Consider the following 23,217-nt stretch of genomic DNA (forward strand, 5'->3'; position numbering starts at 1 on the left):
GCTCGCTTTCATGTGGCCGGCCCAGTTTGATTCCACCCCCAAGTATTGCCAGGAGTGATCCCTGAACAAAGAGCCAAGAGTAAGCACCACTGGGTGTGCCCCCCAAAACAACAACAGAGAGAGACAAAGAGACAGAGAGAGACAGAGACACAGAGAGAGAGAAAGAGAGGGAGAGAGGGAGAGAGAGGGAGAGAGAGGGAGAGAGAGAGAGAGAGAGAGAGAGAGGTAAAAGGACCATCCCCACACAACTGATAGTGGAATATTTTCAGTTTTTGAGGCTACCTTGATGTTGAAAATATAAGAACAAGTTTATTGCCATAATATTATCTAATACCATCTAAGTTTAAATCGTATAGCATTGTATTCAGATAGTAAATAGAATACATTATGATGCTGGTAAGGGCATGAAGCAAAGGGATTCTTTGCTTGCCACTGGTAGAAATATAAACTGGTTGCAGCTGTTCTTCAGAACAGCATGGAAATTACTTTAAAGAAACTAAGAATGAAAATTTCATATGATCTAGCTATTTCCATTTGAGTATTTATTTGCAGAATAAAAAAGCAGTCCTTTGAAAAGACATACATGCAGTTCCTCTGTTCACTGCAGCACTTTTTTCTATACCAAGATTTGAAATACCCATCAATGAATCAATAGATAAAGAAAACTGGAGTACAAAGACATGGAATCCAACTTATATCTAAAAAACAAAGATGAAACCTCAACAACTTTTAAAGCTAAGATATGTTCATCCAATGGTATCAGGGATTTAAACCTTCAAGTGTTTGCCATGCAGCCACAATGAAATTTAGCCAAAACATTCTCATCTCTACTGGCCTTTTTTTAAAAAATAAAAACAGCCTTAAGCAATGAGAAAAAATATTTTAAGTATAATCTTATAGGAAGAATGTTTTCAGCAGTTTAACCTTTAGCCGTAAACATCAAGCTGAACTTATGCTAAAATTGTAGACGCAAAAATTGCATTAAAGAAGGCACCTCTAAAATAGGATGGTGGTGGCAGAAAGGCACAGAAAAGAGACATGATAGGCAGAAAGCGACGTACGTGATGCTTGGCAAGTTCAATCTCGATGGCCTTGGGGTCTCCTCCCACGGGTTTCTGTTCGTTGAGCAAGCCCTCTGTGTGGGTCAGCCACGCCAGAAGCTCATCCAGGGCATGCTGGAACTGACCCAGTGCTAACAAAGCACCCTCCAGCTTATGCTGCAGAAAAACGGAAAGGAGGAAAGCCCATGAGGAACTTCATATAAGTAACAGCATATATTTACAAAATAAGAGCAAACATAAATGGATTTATGTTGCTTAACTGCGTAAAACTATCCAAAATCCAACTGTCATATCTTTCCACATAAACTTTTTTTTTCTTATTACAGTAAACTGGCTCATAACATTTTATAGAATTCAAGTACACAGAATTATATTTTGATTTTTATTTGCTTTGTTTTGAGGCCACACCTGGTGAAGTTCAGGGGTTATTCCTGGCTCTGTACTCCTAAAGAGTACTCAGAATTACTCCTGATGGTGCTCAGGGGACCATATGTGATGCTAGGGATTGAATCCAGGTTGGCTTTGTGCAAGGCAAACGCCCTACTTACTGTACTATGATTATGGTCCCCAAAATTGCATTCTGACATCAATATAGACTATATTCTGATCCCAAACAAATGTTTAGTCTCTATCTATGAATCTTTTCACATTTTAAGCTTGAAGATTTTTGTGGTTAAAACTTGGGACATGGGCTGGAGCGATAACACAGCAGGTAGGGTGTTTCCTTGCACACGGCGGACTCGGGTTCGATTCCCAGCATCCCATATGGTCCTCTGAGCACTGCCAGGGGTAATTCCTGAGTGCAGAGCCAGGAGTGATCCCTGTGCATCTCCGGGTTTGACCCAAAAAGAAAAAAATAAAAACTTGGGACATAAGAAAAAAGTTCTGTGAAATCAAAGAACATAGGTGTTTAAATGACATCATTTTACTTTTAATAATTATTTTGCATTAATATGACTCTGAAATTTCTTAATAAAGGTCTCATTATTTACCTGTCTGTTGATAATTCTCTCATCCAGACTGTCCCATATCAATTTCAATTCCATTAATGGGTCTTGAACGGTATGTTTGTCACTCTCTTCTGTTACTTTCTTCAGCAAAAGTTCTGCTTGATGATTCAACCTTTCCATTTCTATCTGTTGTTGATAAGCTTCTGACTTAAATTGCTTTATATAAAAAAAATGACATAAATATACAATGTATATATTAGATATACAAATGTACTAATTTGTAAATCAGTAATTTGTTAAAACACAAAAAATCCTATGAGGTATTAATTCTAACTCTAATTCACATTTTTTTAAATTGGTGGACGATGTGGGAAAGAACAAAATCTAACAGAGGTTTACTAGGGAAAATTTAGATACTAAAACAAAAGCAGCAAAGAAAATCCTTTTTATCTATTGAGTATTTCTGATGACAAGATGTTTCTACTTATAATTTTGATATTTCATTTTTATCTCTATGATAAAAATTAAACTTCACACTAATTTTATTACAATATCTACATATACTCAATAAGTGAATACTCAAATTGTAGAAAAAAGACTATACATATTAATGCACATGAAACCCAGAGAAAATATCTGATTTTTTTCTACTCAAAAACACAGACATCTTATCCTCACTAGACATTTTGTTTTCTGTATGTTCTATGCGATGTTCATTAATATTTAGCTATTACTATGCCTCACTACTGTTCTCCCAGAATAACTTATTCTCTCCCTTGGTGCTTACTGACATTGACATATATTTATTACTCTCGGGTTTTGCCAACCAACATAGGTTAGTAAATAGTATCTTGCAATCAAAAAGTGTTCTTTCGTAAACTTTATTTTAATCTGTAATAGCAAATACTTTAATAAAAATGAAAACTCCGTTCCTTAATTTTTCAAACATGAAAATAGGTTAAGAATGGGCTAGAGTGAATAGTTGCTTGTTTTCCAAATTATTGACCACAAATTTACAAAGAAAATAACTTTACCCCTCATTTAAGGATAAAGAAGAAGAGAGACAAATAAGACGACTTTCTGGATGTCATTTATTTTACTAGCAAGTGAATAAACTGGGATATAATGTCTAACCACCTGATTTTGGAGTAATGCCAAATGAAAACCAGCAAGGTATTTGGAAATATCAAAAATAAAGTCTTCTCAATACTGGTATATCTACATAAAGGATATCATGTGGTTAGTACATTCACCAAATTAAGTGTAATACAGTGACAGGAATAGTAAAATTATTCCCCTTTTTTCAGTATCATGCTTAAAGATGAAAATACTACAATTTTTAAAGTCAAATAACAGTTTTATATAAAAATCAACTCATCAAAAATGGTGTCATCCTCACTGGATGGAGACTTAAAATTAGGAAGTAAATAGCTGATCCCATTTTGATAAACGACAATCAGCACAGAGTATTTCAAAAGAGAAAATACTTTAGTCATTTTCACAGCTGGAGATCAAGAATCAGAAAAGGATATTACAAAGGAGAGCACCAACATTTTAAAATAGATATCTTGGGATCTTGGATAACACTATTATATTATATGCGATGGCTTCCTTAGCTTGCTGTATTCAATGCATCACACTGAACGCAATGAAGAAAATAAAAATGCTCATATGTATATATGCATATATGTAAATGATACAACTGAATAACAGTTATGAAATTCTTACTGTGCTCTGCATGTGCATGACCCTCAAACACACTGCACACCTCTATCCTGCTCCTAAGATAAGGAATATGTATATCTGGAAGATTATAAGTCACATCTCAAGAGTGGCTGCCTCTGGATATATACATGTTGAGCAGCTTACCAATTTGGGGGCTGCAGAGATAACTCAAAAGAGTTGGGAGCTGGCATCTATCATGCTGTGGTGCTGTAGTAAATCCTCTGTGAAGCACACTCATTGGAAATAGCCTCGAGACTCTGAGCACTGCTAGAGAGCCTCCCAAAGAATCATTTTGCTTATTTATATTTTGGAGATTTTATATAATGGATAGGTTATTAAATTAATAAGAAAAACTATTAGAATTTTACCCAGTTTATTCAGGAGGCACTTAACACTGCTTTATTAAACCACTTCATGGTCAAAATGTAAAGCTTCAATTATATAAAAATGAAATGAATTTGGTGTAAGACTCAAATGAGTCAAGATTTTTTTTAAATGTCAAGTCTCCAGTCGTGAACGCTCACCCATACCTTTAGCTCTTCAATCTGTTGCTTGACAGTCTCAAGATCTGTTCCAATTGGAGACATTGAAGCTAATTTGCCACCTGCAATATCTACCCAATCAAATATGGCCTGGAAAACACATTAGTCCATGTGTTATTATAAGAGAACATTTTAGGTCACCACGTATCAAGTTTTATAGAAAGAACAATCATATATCTACAAATATATTAAGGATTAAGACTCTTTTACAAGAAATTAAGATTATTTGCCAAAATAAAAACAGCACTAACTAAAATTACTAAAAGTAATTGTTCCAAACAAAATACATATAACTCCAATTGTGCACCCAGTTTTGCAAAGAAAAGTCTTCCTTGAATAGAATTTGAAAATGTTTAAAAAAATTCCATTTGCAAAAAGGTTTTACAAATTCAGTAACAAATTCAGGAAATAAAATTCTCTGTTTTCTCATGTCTGTCTACTTATTCGTATTTACTGCATAAATATATTAAAAGATTCAAATTCATCTATTTATCCAAATCAATGCCTTTCACACAGCCGACCCATGTTTGATTCCGCCGCCCCTCTCAGAGAGCCTGGCAAGTTACCGAGAGTATCACGCCCACACGGCAGAGCCTGGCAAGCTACCCGTGGTGTACTCAATATGCCGAAAACAGTAACAATAAGTCTCACACTGACAGACAGACGTTACTGGTGCCCGCTCGAACAAATCGATGAGCAATGGGATAACAGTGACAGTGACAGTGATCCAAATAAGCAGTAAGTTTATTATCTAATACCTTAGCAAACATCTTTGAATCAACTAAATCCTTAATTATATATTTCTGAGATCAACATTAAAATCCTAACTTAAAACAATTACCATGAAGACCATTATTCTACTGGAACAGACTTTAGACTCCCCTAGTTATCTATTCTTTTTAAGTGAAAAACCAACAACACCCTAAGAGCATTTTATTCTTATTTTGCAGTTACAAATTTTCTAGACCACAAAGTAGATTAAGCAACAAATTACCTTGGAAAACATTTGGCATCTAACATTATATCATTAAAAAATTCCAAGAACTTAAGCCACAACATAGAAAATAAAATTTACTTTACATCAAGCCTTTACAACTATGGAGCCTGGGATATCTAGTCAGAGCTTGTACCAGCAGCTTAAGAACCCTTTCAGTTTCACAGGTAAGATGCCACTACCCATGGCAAGGATCTCTGATCTCTGATGGACCGTGTTTTTGTGGCAGTACAAATCAAATGTCAGCCCTTTGGCCTACTATTAATGAGGAATGAGGTCCAATGGCTCTATGTGGTGGCAGTACCACAGAAGAGGGTCACAACCAAATGATTTTTCAAAGGCACATGAAAATAATCACGGGCTTTACAGACCTGATTGGCTAGTGGGCACAGATCCCTGACTAATAAATTACTACCTTGGTTAAAATAACAACAATGAACCAGGAGGGGGTATGTGTCACCTGTAGTGAGTAGTTTCATATATTTCCAACATTCCAAACAAAATTTAACTGCATAAGCAGGATTTGTGATATTTAATTTTACAAATAAAGAAATGGAGAGTTAAAATAAAATGAAAAGATGCTCTCATTTGAGCTTTAAAATAATATTCAGTTGGTGTTATGGAAATACTTAGGAAGGCTTTTTCCATAGGGTAGGATAGATGAAAAGCTAAACTCTTGCCAGCCTGTTAGGAAATGGAATAAAAGGAAGGTAAGGAGAAAAATACCCGTGTTGGTCTCAATCAGCAAGGGTATTTGTAGTTAAAAAAAAAAAAACTTAAAAAATTGGGCTAATTAAATAGATGAATGAGAACATTTAAAGTTGGTGGAAATGACTATTATAAGAAATTATATAATGGAAAAGAATAAAACACCTTTAACGCTAACAATTATGACCTAATAGAAATCTATTTTAGTTCAAGGCAGCACTGGCTTCAAATCAAATTACTTTACTTTTGACTTTAGTTAAACTTTGTGATATTTTTAGATAGTGTTTACTCCTTTCATCTTATTCCACTCAACTTTAGAACAGAACTCAGATTCAGCTCCATTTTACTGTCTGTTGTTGAGTCATTGGTGAAAAATACCGTGTGGGAACATTTACTCTCGCTTAAAAAAAAAAAAAAATATTTCTTTCCAAAGTAAAGTTCACGGACTGTATATATGGCCCTGTGTTTGGGAGTTATCTATAAATCCACACACATCTCAAGTGTCAGAAATGTCTTTTAAAAGGCTAAATATGGATTGAAGTAGGTGAGGCAACCGCAGGAATAGATTTGCCAGCAATTGCATACAAACTTGAAGCACTGGGGTAGTGCCAATGTGTAAATTTGTAGACATCAATTGACATGGCACTTCTTAGCAGCCAAGACCTTCAGACACTCTGTAATTCCTTACCTGCAATCCATCCTGGTACTGAACAGCAGCCTGCATAGCTTCCTCCAGTTTGTCAACCCTGTCTTTCCAAGCTTTATTTAGAGAGTCCCAAGCTGAATTTAACTGGAATATCAACAGAGAGCTCTTTTAGTGTGACATGTTAAGTCCTCAATACTTCTGCCAATATGTACTCGTTAACAAAATCTTTTGAAAAGATTTCTGTCAGGGGGCCAGAGTAATAGTACAAGGGGCAGGATTCTTGTCTTGCATGTGGTCAACCCAGATTTGATCCCAGGCAACCCAAATAGTACCCCCAATCCCGGCCAGGAATGATCCTGAGTTTAGGGCCAGAAGTAAGCCCTGAGTGGCCCCCGCCCTGTGCCCAAACAAAACAAAACCATCAGAAAAAAAGATTTCTGACAAATAGTAGAGATTGTCTAGGTGTACCTCATCTATACTTTTCTTGACAATGGGTTTATCAGGTTCCCCACATGCGGAGATGAGCTCAGAACCCAGGTTAATAACTATATCCAGCTCTTCCTGTAATCCTTCTATTTCTTCTCTTATGGCCTAGAAGAAGAAATGACAGTCTTAGAGTTTAAAAAATCATGGTGAATTTTAAAAGATGAAAATAAAAATTTTTGATAGTAGATATTTCTAGGAAGTGGGATAATGATCAACTTTCACTTTCTACTGTTTATTTCTACAATAAACTTTTTCAATCAGAACAAAGGAGAAACATTAAAAATCAGCATCTTGTGAGTCACAAATGTCAAACATGCATAACAAAAGCAACAGTAAAAGAATGATTCTATATAACAAATATAAAAGAAAAGTCATTTTTAATATTAGCAACATTGAAAAGTATAGAGATATTTCTGTCGTATGTGCCTAAGGACGGTAGGAAGGTAGAGTAAGGGAATAAAAAGGCAAAGATTCAGAGGCTAGAAAGATCTTTGCTTGGAAGTTGAGCAAGGGAAGGGAGACCATTTCTGATTACTAGAAGGAGCTTGGTAAAGAAACAGTAGGAAAATTTGCCTTTGGAAACAAAGACAGACTAGATTCACCCTTGTAAATCTTGCAGTTGGCCCTGAAGCCCCTTGAAGGGTGTTAGGTAGTCAGGCAAATGTCAGCAAGGTTTGGGCCCTGGTAAGTGAGGACACCCTACTCTGTAGCTAGATACACTACTTAGTGTTACTTTAGAAACACAAAATTAATATAGAGCAGAATCCTTTGCAATAGATACCATCTAAGTGAAATCTGTGGGTGCAGTGTTTCTCTTATATTATTTTTTCATCTAAATTTTGGACACAAATATGAATCTTTAGAGAGTAAACCTGGACACTTAAAAAAGAAATCTTGCTTTCATTATATAATAAGTTTTTTTTTTCCACCTGTAAATGAAATTCATTGTTTACCTCTGCTGCTTCTTGCTGTTGTTTCACTACCGAGGGATCAATTCCAGGATCCTCCAGGTCACGGATGAAATCTTGAGTATCTTTAGTGGTAACAACTAGTGACATGTGATCACACCAGAACTTTTCTGCTAATTCCATTACATCCAGTAGTTTGGCTTCTCTTTCTTCCACCAACGTATGTATGTTCTCCCAAATGAAAACCATTTGGTCGAGCTTATCTTGAACAGCTATAGCACAAAGTATTACACAAAAGGCAACATATTAGCCCCATTTAGGCAATAAAGCAGAATGTTTAGTTCCCATAAAAAACAGTGCTTCTATTTGCTAAGTATCTAAAACTGGACCAAACTTTTGTTGTATCTAGTGTATCTAGTGGTTATCACTGGGCCCAGTGACCTTTGCCCAGACAAAAGCTAGATCTGAGGGTGTCCTACTTCCTCCTGAATCAAGGCTTTCCCTGATAAAAGTGGAGGCTCAGGCACAAGAGAGCTCAGAGCGGAGCCAAGCTCACCAAGTTTCAAGTTTACCAAGCCTCATCTTAATTCCAGAGAAAGTGACACTATCACTGAAGTACATTCTTCATAGTCTCCAAATCAAGAAGAAAGATATGCATTTCTTTCCAGGAATATAACAGAATAGGCTTGTGTCCAGAGCCTTTCTCATGGATTTAAATTTTTTTTAAATGATAAGAATCCAACTGTTCTCATCTGCTGAAACATTACCTTTGGCAGATATGTCCTTATCAGTTCCCCCAGATCGAGCAATCATTTCCTCTCCCCGCTGTTTAAGAGTTTCATATAATGGCTGCAGCTTCTCCATGTCTACAGACACATTCTTATTTTCACTGATTTGCTCCTTAATTTTCTCCACCTCTGCAGAGATTGAGGGGGGCTGCCTCAAGCGCTCCACAATGCGTTCCAGGCTCTCAAGGATCTGGTCTATTTTGTCATGGAACTAAGAGTAAAACAAGAGGATTATTTAAAATAATTCAATATACCATGCACAAATTTTAAACAACAACAACAAAAATAAAAGCCCATAGATTTAATCCCACAAGAACTAAGTTTTAGTTTCTTTTGCCAACACAACCATTCAAAATGTTAAATCCAATGGTATAGGAAGGAATTCATACTAGTATATTTATTAAGAAAGAGCACATGCTTATGTATAATTAGGTTGAGTAGCATATTTTTTTCATTTCACTTGTTAATTATAATTAAAATGAATTATAATTAAAATTAATTTTAAAGATTATAAAAGGTAAGCCAACTGTTTGTTCTCAAAACACACTGTTGTACTCAATTTTACTAACTTGGTGTTATAAGAAGTGATAGAGTTCCTTTGTGAGAAATACTTGAAAAATTAACAGAAAACTCCCGCAAATGTTGTAATGGAAGTTTATATTTAATTCATGGTCAGACATATGACCAAGTTCATGAAAAAATTTAAAAACTTTATTTGCAAAGGTAATTCATAGAGAATGAAGTAAAATTATAAGAGTGTGTCAACTGGGAGCTGGAGCAATAACACAGCAGGTAAGGTGTTTGTCTTGCATGTGGCCAACCCATGTTCGATTCCCAGCATCCCACATAGTCCCCCGAGCACCGCCAGGAGTGATTCCTGAGTGCAGAGACAGGAGTTAACCCCTGTGATCGCCCGGTGTGACCCAAAAAGAAAAAAAAGTTGTGTCAACTGATACTTATATAATGTTAAAGATACACTATCATTAACATTTAAAAAATCACTTGGAACTGGAAAACGAAACATTCTAATGCCAGAGTACCTAATGATAAAAAATCAACCATTTAAAAAACAAAACTATTTTCAAACTTAAAAATAGAAAATCCGTAGGTAATTTCAAAGTCAATTACTTGGAAAAAAAGGTATTTCAGAAAAAAATAGTCCATTTCTAACTATGTATTTGTCTCCTTATATGACCTACTAGTCTTTCCTCATACTTCCTGTCTATGAGTACTATATTAATAATGATGATGTTTGCTTTTTTCTCTTGTCATGGCAAATACTGCATTCTCCCTTAATTAGGACTAATTTAAATATACAAACACTGAAGGCAAGTGTATATTTCTAAGTGACATAAAATTCTGTCAGTATAACTAGGAGCAGAGAGAAAAATATAAGAACTGGACAGGAGTAATGACTACCTCTAGAGACAAAGGTATCAATATTGTAAACAATTTCAGTTGAAATTTTATCAGGAGATCAAGGAAAACGTCTTTTCATGCTGTGCTGTTTGGAAGAGCTCAATCTTATTTCCGTGGTGAATGGTTACCTGAGTCGACTGAGAAATGGCTTCATCCAGAGCCACTGCTCGCCTTTTGACATCTTCTTTAATTTGACTGTAAAGGGTGTCAGCTGCCACATACTTCTCTTGGATAGAAAAGCCTTCGCCTGGGCTTAATTCCAGTAACTGAGGCCCAGTTTTGTTCATCTTATCTATATGAGGTTTGTGTTCGGCTATCAACTCTCGCAGTTGCTATAACAAATCAAACAATTTCTCAGTAACTGAGGGTTACACCTCCACATTACAGCTGTCTACATCCCCAGTGCATCCAGCTGGCAAGAAACTCCAAACAAACACCCTCCCCATCTTAAGGCATTTTACACATCATAGCTCATACAAGTCTCTGCCCATAAGAGATGCCTCTGGCACAAAGATTAAATGACAGTGTGACCATGTCAAAGTTTCTATAAGGGTACCTGTAAGACTGGGAGGTTGAATGAAATAATGAGTTTCCATTCCTTATGCATTTCACACCAAGACCATCACATTTTGACAGAGTATTTGCCAAGACTCTTATTACACAAAAGTATTAACAATTTAGTATATTTCTCCTATCCTACAGAGACCAAATCATAACTCTTGAGATATCTTTCTACATACTCAGAAAGGAGGGAAGAAGGAATATTGATAGGAAAGAAGGAAAGAAAGGAGGAATGGAGGGAAGGAGTCTAAGGGGATACAGAAACCATTACAATTATGTATATAAACCAATATAAAATGTGTATATATATACAACATGCATAAATGTATATATGAAACTATATATACACAAACATGACTAACCTGCAAATTTATTTGTGTTTATTTTAATGTTAAATTCAGGGAGAATAACCAAATATAGTTATGTACTAAACACCATTTTAAAGTTAAACTTAAAGAAAAATATGATATATGAATATTTTCATAGTATCACTGAATTAAGAACTAAATTGATATGCTGATATCACATATATATATATGAGTGGTTAAGGAATCCAAGCAGAATCACATTTGTTTTTGGGACACAAATAAACTGGACCATCTCATTCATGCCTGGAACTTGGGGCCCCCACTGCCTGGGGGAAGATGCACATTTGCCTAAATATTTCTTTAGGTGGTCTCCCATTTGCAGGAAGGAACTGGTACCAGATTTAAGGAATAGTTCTTTGCCCCACTGGTGAGTCTCCAAACTGTGGCTATCAGTCCCTCTCAAAAAATTTCTTTGAAAGAAAATTATATTTGGGAAAGACTATTTAGAAAAAAAATGTTACCATTCATCAAGAATAATCACCAAAACTGCCAAATATCTCCAATTTTACTGAAGGTGCCCACTTAATTACTATTATTAGTGAAATATTCTGAAAATTACTGAGGCAATGGTTACACAGAATCATTAACAATTTCCAGTGTAAAGCAAGTAGGATGCTTGCCTTGCACGTGGTCAGCCCACCATACGGGGGTTGACCCCCAAACCCTGTATGGCTATCAAAACCCACCAGGAATGATCCCTGAGCACAGATCCAGGAGTAAGCCTTGAGAATAGCCAGGTTTGGCCCAACAAACAAACAAAAAAGAGCCCCCCGCAAACCAATTTACAACATATCAAACTGTTTTTAAAGTTTGGGAAAACTTCAAAAATAGTACATTTTGTATTCAAAAGAAACATAAACTTTTAAAAATACAAGTCAGGGGTTCGAAACCAACATGATACAAATATGAAAATCATGTAGGCAATCCATCTCATTGACAGTTCTAGTTCAGAATTTTGTTTCAGATTATTAACTCATATCTACATGCTGCTTTATAGAATTGAGGTGCTCATGACAGTATCTTCTAATAAACAATGTCAGTGTAAAGCAAAATGTTAAGTAAGTCTGGTTTCCATATTCTAGAAGGCACATTTGCTGAGCAAACTTACTCAATAGACTCAAAATAAAGGGGTATTGGGAGAGAGTTCAAAGGGCTTGAAGCATATGCCCAGCATGTGGAGGTCATGCCTTCCATTCCTGGCACCACATGGCCCCTGAGCAGTGTTGGAGTCTCCTTGGTGACACCAGGATTGCTGTATCTGAGTAGCATCACTGAATATAGGACCATTTGGCCTGCACAGCTAGGTCAAGTATTACCAGGAGTGGCTCCAAGGCCCTGTGACATTTCTTGGGATGTATCTCTCAAATAAAGTTAAATATACGAAACAACATATCTCTGCTGAGATTGCTTCTGTTCCCTAAAGTCTATGGAGATGTCATATGTGTGGCACTGTTAGGAGACATCTTTGCTCAGAAGTAGTGAAACTACCCACCCTGTTATAAACTCCCCCATAGTAGACGAGAAGCCTCCAAAATGCCTACTTGGGAGCCAAGAGATTTTACAGTGGTGAAGGCACAGGTCTTACATGCATCTGACCCTGGTTCGATTCCCAGCACCACATGGCCCCCTCCCAAAGCACTGCAGGCTGCAGCTCTGTAGAACCCTAAAACTAAGAGGCATGGCCCTGAAAACCACCAGCACCACAGGGGTGGAGGTTGGCTGAGAATCACTGATGGAGTCCCTGGATCTTGTGAGCACCACATGGGAAGTTCTTCCCCCACCCTCCACCTCCCCCCTCCCCCCAAAAAAGATACCCATGTGGGTGTGCATATACATGAGGAAAAGGCCTGAAAGGAAACACCTTGCCTTACGTGCAACAGAACTCTTCTGGGCAACATACTGTAATAAAGATCTAGTCATGCTAGAGGTAGTATGGCATCAAGACATCTATTTGGTTAGAATGACCTTCTGAAAGGCTGAAAATATTGTGATCAATTTAGCTAGAAAAATTGAATCATTTGGCTGCAAGGTTTTGTATATCCCTTTATGCATCCCTATTTTGAGAGGCAGAAGATTAAACAAACAAACAAAAAAAGAAAATCAATGCAATTTTGAAGTTTTCGGTTTAATAATGTTCCTGGCCAGCCATACTATTTGGTGTTATACTAGAGAAGCAGCAATTTAATCAATTCGGATAAAGGAAATTCATGACATTATTTTAAATTAAATATCAATCAGTAGTTAGATGTCAGAATTTCTGTGACAAAACTTTATACTAACACTGAATTCAATTCTCAAGTCTTTCCTTGGTTATATGATTTACAGAGAACTCTGTAAAATTTCCATGTTGCACTAAAATGTTCTCTAAAACTCTCTTGTAAACAAATGCTTCTATTGGAAAGTAAACAAACAAGATTAATAAGTATGTTACTACTTCAAACAATGATGTAATATATCCTCAGTTAAACCTTTCTCTTCTCTCTCCTATCTCTCTCCCCCTTCCCCATCTCTCTCTCTCTCTCTCTCTCTCTCTCACTCACACACACACACACACACACATCTCAGAGAACATCATGTGCTGATCTGGAAGTGCAATTAAGTTCACAAGTCCATAAATAGTAAGTCTTTTTATTTTTTTCTGATAGTTTTGCCTTTCTCACTCAAGTCCTTGCAAAATTTTAATTTTTTTGCTTTCTGTTAATATTTAGGTGACCAAGGAAATGAATACTTGTTTCAGGATGCTATTTTATATTTGTTTAAAACATGATATATTTGTATGGATGAATAAACTCTCTAGTTAACTCATATACAACTCACAAGAGCCAAGAGCCTCAAAAGAGTTCATGCACACAAGGAGAAAACAATAAAAAAATAATTGTCTTTGGGCCAGAGAAAGTAAAAGGTGTAAGTTGCATGCCTTGCAAGTAACAGACCTGGATGTAGGACCCATTTAGAACTCCATATGGTCCTCCAAGGCCTGCCAGAGGTGATCCCTGAGTGCAGAGCCAGGAGCAAGCCCCAAGCACAGCTGGGTGTGGCCCAAAACAAACTGAAAGTAATTGTTTTTAGACTTTGTTGGTTTTCATACTTTCACAAAATATTACTTCTTGGATATAGTTATGTTGTACCTTTTCTCCAAGCTCAGTGGACATGTTTGTATGACAAGTCGGTATATATATGTGTGTGTATATTTATGTGTGTGTGTGTATATATATAAAATATATATTCTAGACGGCTCTAACCATTACATAAAATGTAAGGCCTAGTCAAGAAAATTAAGTTGAATGCAAACTTTTAAAATGAGAATTTTGTTCCTTGTCCCAAATAGTCTGATACTGTATACATACTGACTAGTTTGTGAAAGTTGCAATGTAATTAATAACACATACTATGTTCTCTGCCCTCAAGTCATATCCCCACCATGCTGGATAATAGGTAAGCAACTATAATTAAGCAGACCAGAGTAAAATTATTCTGCAAAGACCCAATCACCCAAGGTGCTTTATAGACCCTATAAAGACCATGATCTTTTTGTTTTCTGTGAGAACACCACGGTCTCCTTTACACACTGTGCTTACCCGATGCTCTTCCTGCTGTTGTCTCAGAGTTTCATATTCAAGAGCTGGAGCCGGAAGTTGCGAGATGATTTCTTGTGTTTCTGTCAGCCAGGGCCAAAGTTCTTCATAGGTTTCCCAGAACTGGTTCACCAGGGACTGTGCCCGTTCAAGCTGTAGATATCTTTCTGAGTTTATCTGGCAGATAGCATCATAATTCTTCAATACCTTGTCCAGTTTTTTCTAGGAATGAGGATAATGACATATGTTTAACCTTACATTCGTGTAGGCAAGACAAGCAAGTAGCACAGGTGCTCCAGATTGCTTCCTCCTTGGGGCTGGAGTGAGCGCACAGCAGGTAGGGTGTTTACCTTGCATGCAGCTGAACCAGGTTCGATTCCCAGCATCCCATATGGTCCCCTGAGCACTGCCAGGGGTGATTCCTGAGTGCAGAGCCAGGAGTAACCCCTGTGCATCGCTGGGTATAACCACAAAAGCAAAAACAAAACAAAACAAAAAACAGATTGCTTTCCTCTGGCATCAAACACCTGCTGCCGAGAAGCAGTAACATAAAAATACATCAACAAAAGCAATTTATATTTCAATTATTTCTATGCATAAAATTTTATATTGAAGAAAGGCCCTGCTAAGAGAAATTGCATGTGTCAGGATTTCCTTTCCTTTTAAAGCAGATTATATTCTACTGCAGGTTAAGTATTCTTCACATAATAAAACTATAAAAAATATAAAATATTTTTAGTGGGAAAAATCTCATATAACAATTAGAGATCTGGCTTATAAATTATATGTTTATATAATATTTTTATGTACTCTTCAAACAATGTGGGACTTAATGACAGACAAGATCTCAAAAACTATATTAGGTGACAAAATCTAATAATAGTTGGATCTCAGTTTTTATTTTATAAAACACAGAGTTTTGAGGAAAACATAGGCAGAACCCTCCGTGACACTGAAGCTTAAGGCATTTCAAAAATGAAACACCATTGACCAAGCAAGTGGAAGCAAAGATAAACAAATGGGACTACATTAAGCTAAGGAGCTTCTGCACCTTAAAAGAAATGGTGACCAAGATACAGTAGACAGCCCATGGAATGGGAAAAATTATTTACCTAATACCCATCAGATAAGGGGTTAATATTGAAGATATGTAAGATGGTAGAACTTTAGAAGAAAAAAATTCAACCCTATCAAAAAATGGGAAGAAGAAATGAAGAGACTTCCTCATAGAAGAAATTCAAATGACCAGAAGGCAAATGAAACAATGCTCTATATCGCTAATCATCAGGAAGATGCAAATGAAAACAACAATGAGTTATCACCTTACACCACAGAGACTGGCTCACATCAAAAAGGGTAAGAACAACCAATGCTGGCATGAATGCAGGGAGAAAGTGTCTTATTCATTGTTGGTGGAATGCCAAAAGGTCCAGCCTTTCTAGAAAATAATATGAGAATTCCTAAAAACTAGAAATTGAGTTTCCATATGACCCAATAATATCACTTCTGGGAATATTTCCCAGGGTGCAAAAAAACACATAGCAGAAATGAAATCTGCACTTGTATGTTCATTATAGCACTGCTCACAACAGCCAGAATTGGAAACAACCCAAGTGCCCAAGAACAGACAACTGGTTAAAAAAACTATGTTCCATCCATACAATGGAATACTATACAGCTGTCAGAAAAACTAGTCACGAAATCTGCTTATAAATGGATGGACATGGAGAGTATCATGCTGAAATAAGTGGAGTAAGTCAGAAGGAGAGGGACAGACATAGAATAACTGCACTCATTTGTGGGATATGAAAAAACATTACGAGACTAACACCCAAGGACAGTATAAACAAGGGCCACTGTTGGAAGCCTGCCTCAAGGGCTGGGGGAGAGGGCAGTAGGGATAGAGAAGGGACCATTATGACAATGGTGGTTGGAAGGGGTCGCTTTGGATGGGAAATGTGGTCCTCTAGTTAGAAAACATGTCTCACATGAATTTAGCAGCATTTACATTCTTGGAAGAAGTTAGGACTACCTTGTATAGTTTAGACTGCAAGAGAAATTTTCAGCCAGCAAAATTAACTACACATATTTAGAACCAAGTAGAACATGAAGCCACACACTGACTTTATGAGTGTCATAATAAACGAGAGCTCAGCCAATATGGTCCCTCTGTGCCTCCCAAAATACTTTGAGGACACAAGTTAAAAACAACAACAACAACACACAAACGAGGGGTGGGGGGTGGGGAAAAGAGGGGCATTGACTGAGACTAAATAACCAACCGATAGGACAGTTTAAGACCACAGATAAGAAACAAGGTCTGAAGTGGATGGTGGTGGGAAAAAGGTTGTGAAACACTGATTTAAATAATAGTATAAATTCATATCACAATGTGTTTGTAGATGATAAGACATAATAGTAATTCAAGTCCCAAAATGACACAAATTATTTTATAATCATTGTATTTTATAAGTGCTTCTATTTAAAAATGTATTTTTATAATTGTGTACACTTACAATAATTATTTTATAGTCATTGTATTTTTCATGTAAGAATATTTGCAAAGATAATAAAGGGAATATTAAATTATAGATAAGAAACTTTGGAGAATATAAATAAAGCATAAATAACAGATATTAATTATCAATATATAGTGTATATATTTTTTTGGCCTGTGGTAACCTTAAATGAAGCACAAAACTTTAAAATGTAATATTAGGCAATGATATATACATATATTTTAAAATATAATTTAAATTTTTTTAATTTAAAAATTTTTAAATTTATTTTGGCTATTTAGATATGTCTTAACATAAACCGAAGTAAACATTTTTGGCTGATTTTCCATCAATTTACAGGACCATTAAAACCTCAAAAACAGGATACTACCTTATTTATTAGGCTCATTTTTTTCCCCAACAAAGCTTAATGTAAGTTTGCACAGAAGGAATTTTAGCATTAGAGAGAATTATACTTTGGTTTTTGTTGCAGCTCTAGAGACCCAATGTCCTAAAAACATATAAATAAGGATTGATATACATATTAACATTTTATACTGATAATAATGGCAATAATAGTGTACCATTCATTGAATGCTTATATGTGTGACAGTTATTCAAGAACTGAAATCTTAATAGCTTTTAAAAAATTTTTAATTGAGTCACCGTGAGATACTTAATAGATTTTACATTTACTGAAAAAGCTTGTTCTTGGGCCAAAGAGATAGCTCAGTGGGCTGGAGCACGTTTTGCATACAAGAAGCCAGGATTTTATCCTGGACATCACATATGGTCCCCGGAGCTGCACTACGAGTGACTCATAAACACCAAGTAAGGAACAGTCCCTGAACACTTCGACGTACTAGGTGTGGTCCCAAAAGAAAACAAAAAATACTTGTCCTTAGAGCAATTCCCTTAAGGAATGTTCCCTCCACTGTTTTCTGTAAGTTTAAAACATGCCTTATAAAATTAAAAACCGTAGTTGTGGCTAACTGAGGACGTTGTTGGTGGGAAATGTACACTGGTGGAGGGATGGGTGTTGGCACATTGTATGACTGAAACTCAGTCATGAACAACTTTTTAACTGTATATCTCACGATTCTATTAAAAAAAGATTAAAAAAATTTAATTGTTTGAAAGGAAGCTGTACATAAAGGAAAAGTGAAAAGCTATTGCAGTTCATGCAGATGATTCAAATTTCACTTCCAGTCACAGAGACAAGGTGACATACCTTCACTGGTTGCTTTTCCTCTTCACTGTATGTGGTCATGATTTTATGTCCAGATTTAACCAGTTCATCGATAATATCTTTGTGTCTCAAAATCTCCATGGTGAATGTCTGTGATTTCCCAAAATAAAGATTAAAGAGAGAATACATGTGATTCAAATGATAGTAAGTAAGCCAAGTAGTTAAAAAGTACCAAGTTACACTGGCAGAGTCTTAAAAAGTAAATCATACAAGCATATCTTCTAGGCTTAAGATGCTCGAGCAAGTACTTAGATGCAAAGGAAAATAGATTTCTTCACCTTCTGGACCTGAAGTTGAGCAGAGGTCTGGTCTTGCTCAAGCCTGATGTCACCAAGAGACATCAATTTCTTTTCTGTTTCAGTAATCCAGGATAACTCAGCATCAGCTGCTTGGTCAAACTAAACAAAAGATAAATAATTAGGTCAGTAAGTTCCTGTTACTGGTGCCAGAAAAATACCTATCTATATTTCTTTTAAATATCCTCATTACCCAACTGGAAAACTCTATGCTTATCTCCTGAAGGCATCCTGAAAGTTTATCATAATGACTGAAGTTGTAAAAAAAGGAGAACTTTCCACACCATAATAAAACACATGCTCTCAAAACATGCTGACTTCCTAATGGCACATTAATCATTCTATGACATCTTTGCCTTCTAACATGGTTGCCTTCTTCTCTGATAGCTCTAAGAAGCTGTCCATAGAAGTTAATACTCAAATTAAAAAGTTAAAAACCTCAGCCACTGCAGATCATCTTTTAGTCATTTCATCTATGACTCTAACCTATATGACAGGCAGATAGCATTCTGCTATTAAAGTGTGACTCTTAACTAAAAAAAAGAAATATTTTATTTATCAGTTACTTACCATATATAATAGGTGCAAAATATTTCTCTGTGTATACAGAGTATACAACCCAAATAACTAGGGTATAATACTGAACATCTTTTAAAATGACAATGAAAAAAACATGCTTAAGAATTTTAAAATTGAATAGTCATTCATGAACATGGTAAATGTTCATGAAGTACAGGAACGTATATAAAGAAAATAAAAAATCAGAGTCAATACCATTGTTATTTTAGAAACTGGTATTTGCAGAAGTTGGGATTTACAAAGGTCTGAAATAACACTGGAAAAATAGTTTTATTATCAATTATTATGCATTATCAATTATTATGAAGATTTCTTACATCACAATCTGTTAAGTAAAATTCTAAAATAAAATCAATGTATTCTTATATACCTGGATACTTGCATTTAGGCTGTTGTTTTTTTGTGTGTGTGTGATTCTATAAACAACCCTGTAATAACTATCCTTGCATAAAAATCTCTGTTGATATTTCTAATTAGTTCCTTAGGAAAATACCTAGAAGTTGACAACCTAGTCAAAAAACACAAACATTTTCCATATCTTGCATCACAGAAGGTAACTGTAGAAGTTATCATAAAGGAATAGAGAGATCAAGTATCACAAGTACTAATGATAAATGGTACCCAACAACGGCCTCAGTTAGAAGATTTAATGGGTCTGGGCAATGTGAGTGTTTAAGCCCAGTCCTGATGACATGATTCACTGGCAGTACAAATCCAAAAAACAGCCCAAGTCTTTCTACCTGATTGCAAAGACTGCAAAATATCTAATACATGTTTTTCGATCATGAAAAACAAAAAGCAACACACAACATATACTGTTTGTGTTCAGGCTATTTTTAGTATTTATATGACAGTTCCATGAAGAAAATCAGGCTATTACTGCATATATTGAATTAATACTACTTCTGTCTTCACTAAAAGGAGAGAGAGAGAGAGAGAGAGAGAGAGAGAGAGAGAGAGAGAGCAAGAGAGGAAGAGAGAAAGAGAGTGAGAGAGAGTAAGAGTAAGAGAGAGAGAGAGAGAGAGAGAGAGAGAGAGAGAGAGTCAAATAAAGCTGCATTATGGAACCATGGAAATCGCCAAATGGGAGACAGAAACTCAAACAGTCCTTCTTTACCTAAGTCAAATATTTGTGCTGCTGAAAGAAAACAAGGTTTTAAGCAAAATTTTCCTTTTGTCTTTTCTTTTGAGATTTTTTTTAAAGTAAGCAAATATTTAATCATTAGCAAAAATTAATAGCCACAGAGTCTACAAAAAGCAATTTACAGTAAAGCAGGGAATTTCAGGTTGATGATTCATTCAAACAACTAGTTAATGTGCATTTCTAATAGAGTGTAAAAACTGTATTTTCCTCCTGAACAACATGGAGCACAAGATTTCTTTATTGTCTATACAAGTAGCAAACATTACCTTCACATAAACTAAGATAATCTTTGTGTCTCACAAATGCTTTCTGAGAAATACTTTACTTTTTATTTCTTTAAATGTTTTTATTTTATTAATTTTGGTTTCTGGTCCACACCCAGCGATGCTCAGGGATTACTCCTGAGTCAGCACTCAGAAATTACTCCTGGCACGGTTTGGGGGACCATATGAATGCCAGGGATCCAACCTGGGTCAGCTGTGTGCAAGGCAAGTGCCTTACTAGATGCACTCTCTGCAGCCCCAGTATTTTCTAATACTGTCATATCTTTCTTTGGCAGAATCTAACCAGCACCCTTAGCTAATATAACTAATTAATTCCTATTTTACCTGAATTGAGATTTGAGAACTTTTCTATAATTTAATGAGCTACTTTTTATTGACTATTCTAAATATTCCTGAGCAACATACTCAAAATCATTGATTTAAGTGCCTAAAATACCATATCTCCTTTAGCCCGACATCTACATCATGTGGCAATCAGCTGAGACCCATTTTTAAAAATTAAGGTAGAATAAAGTTAACTTTGCAGAGATTATTATCCAATTAGTAAATGCCAACGGTGAGAGTCAAACATTGGTCTGACCCAGAGTCTGCACTTTTGGTTGCCATGTTATGCTTCATTTGTGCTTGCACGCATATGGTTGTCCTGAAGGCAAAACATCCCTCTGATTTCAATGCAAATGGCTCAAATGTCACAACAGTCAAGGAGCAGTAGATCTTAACGAACTATTTAAACATTCTCTGATATCTGACACATTGCTTTCACACTTTGGGGGAAAGTTTCTCATGAGTGGAAGTAGAAGTTAAGGACAGAGTGATAAAGTGAACCTTAACCTCAAGGACATCCTTTTACTCCCTTTCCCTGGCTGCGGATCTTATCAATTTCTTTTGATTAGCGTTTCCTTCCATTTTTCTCAGGCATTATTCATAACCCAGCCCATATTCTCCCACTCCGACACCACCCTGGCTGGTCTAAACAAATCTCCCTTCCTCTGGGGAGTTTCCTCCTTGTTTTATAAAGTACATAAACAGGTGTAAGCTGATTCAGAATGATCCACTGGGTTGTTTACTTTCATTGCCCCCAAATCACCTTTGTGTGGTTTAATGGGGTTATTGTCGCCAGCTCATGCTTAGAAATTAGAAATTCTGTAGAGTATTTGGGATTCTCAGTCCCAGTGAGGTACAAATCATTTTGAAGCTTCTAACAATTGTACACTTCACATTCAAAAAAAGGCAACGAATGATAATCTGCTATTATGCTTAAACAAGCACAGTGTGTAAGCTCAGGCAAAAGGTCTGTGCTTTATGAGCAAAAAGCACCTTCCCTTATTTCCATGTAGCTCATTTGGTTCAATTTACAAACAGACAAAGAAATGTTACAAAGATATCTTACTTTGTGAGGTTCAATATGCAAACCCATATATAGTTTCTAACCATATAATGCGTGTATTATGAGAGAGGCAGCTGTGGTGGGTGTGTGTGTTTAAATAAAGCATACCATCATTATTTACTAAAACTGCCTTGCTCTATTCACATATTTCCTAAAAGTAATGAATGGGTCCAATTCTTTTTTAAAAAGAATATCCTCTTCAAAATAATGCCTGCAAATCTGTAGAATTATATTTGGAGGCTTGTTACTGGTAGCACAATGAATACAGTACTCACTCATTCACCCATAATTGAGGCTGTTCAATTATTTTCCAAATCAAAATAAACATCATTTACATTTACAGTGGGCCCTTGGCCCTATGATTTCAAAATTCAAAGGCACATCTTCTTGAACCTGTTATTATGATACAAGATCAAAATGAAAAATCTGAATCATGACTAATTAAAAAACTTTTCATTCTTTTCCATATATTTTCTGGGCACATTTCATATTGATGTTTGGAGAGCAAACATGCCACTTCTACATTCTCTAATAGTGATCTGAAATGATAGTCCACAAATTCTTATGAATTTGTTCAATTCCCCAAAAAAGCAAGTTATCATAAAAGTTAGGTCCATATGATAAAAGGTCGGTATAAAATCAACTTTAATGCCAGACCAAAAAAAAAAAGACATAAAGTAAGAGAAGTATGCTTCCAAAGCAAGAGAGTTTATTCGAATCAGTTTAATGTAGTTAGGTTATTCTGAGACAATTTCATCTACTAAAAAAAAAACCTATCAGATTCAAGGCTCACACCCCCACCTTTGTCACCTGAGTGTGGGAGCACTTGGGAGAAGGTTTTAGGAATGGGTGATGGTTAGTAAACTATCTCACTAATGGCATGTCTAAAAGGATGAAGAGTGGCCAAATATGTCCATACATCAGGTGAAAACGAGAGAATAATAGATGATTTGTTTATATGACATGAAACAGAGCTACAAAATACGGAGCTAACATCTAAATCCAACATTTGGTATTTTGGTTCTTTTTGTTAGTTTGTTTGGGGCCAC

The 23,217-nt window shown here is 35.9% G+C and overlaps 1 protein-coding gene across 10 annotated transcripts in view; it reads right to left on the reverse strand.

The window, feature by feature from the left end:
* The window catches only part of DST (dystonin), a 558,535-nt gene that overhangs the window by 49,750 nt on the left and 485,568 nt on the right, over nt 1-23,217 (reverse strand). For all 10 annotated transcript variants that reach the window (XM_004605867.3, XM_055134251.1, XM_055134257.1 and 7 more), the window contains 11 exons: nt 18,757-18,876; nt 18,461-18,568; nt 14,735-14,953; nt 10,356-10,559; nt 8,788-9,019; nt 8,066-8,292; nt 7,095-7,217; nt 6,669-6,770; nt 4,267-4,368; nt 2,054-2,227; nt 1,062-1,217 (listed from right to left, as the gene is read on the reverse strand). In XM_004605867.3, coding sequence (XP_004605924.2) covers nt 1,062-1,217; nt 2,054-2,227; nt 4,267-4,368; nt 6,669-6,770; nt 7,095-7,217; nt 8,066-8,292; nt 8,788-9,019; nt 10,356-10,559; nt 14,735-14,953; nt 18,461-18,568; nt 18,757-18,876 — 1,767 coding nt within the window. The remainder of the gene's footprint in view (nt 1-1,061; nt 1,218-2,053; nt 2,228-4,266; nt 4,369-6,668; nt 6,771-7,094; nt 7,218-8,065; nt 8,293-8,787; nt 9,020-10,355; nt 10,560-14,734; nt 14,954-18,460; nt 18,569-18,756; nt 18,877-23,217) is intronic.

This window comes from Sorex araneus, chromosome 4, assembly GCF_027595985.1.
Source record: "Sorex araneus isolate mSorAra2 chromosome 4, mSorAra2.pri, whole genome shotgun sequence".
NCBI classification, from domain to species: Eukaryota; Metazoa; Chordata; class Mammalia; order Eulipotyphla; family Soricidae; genus Sorex; species Sorex araneus.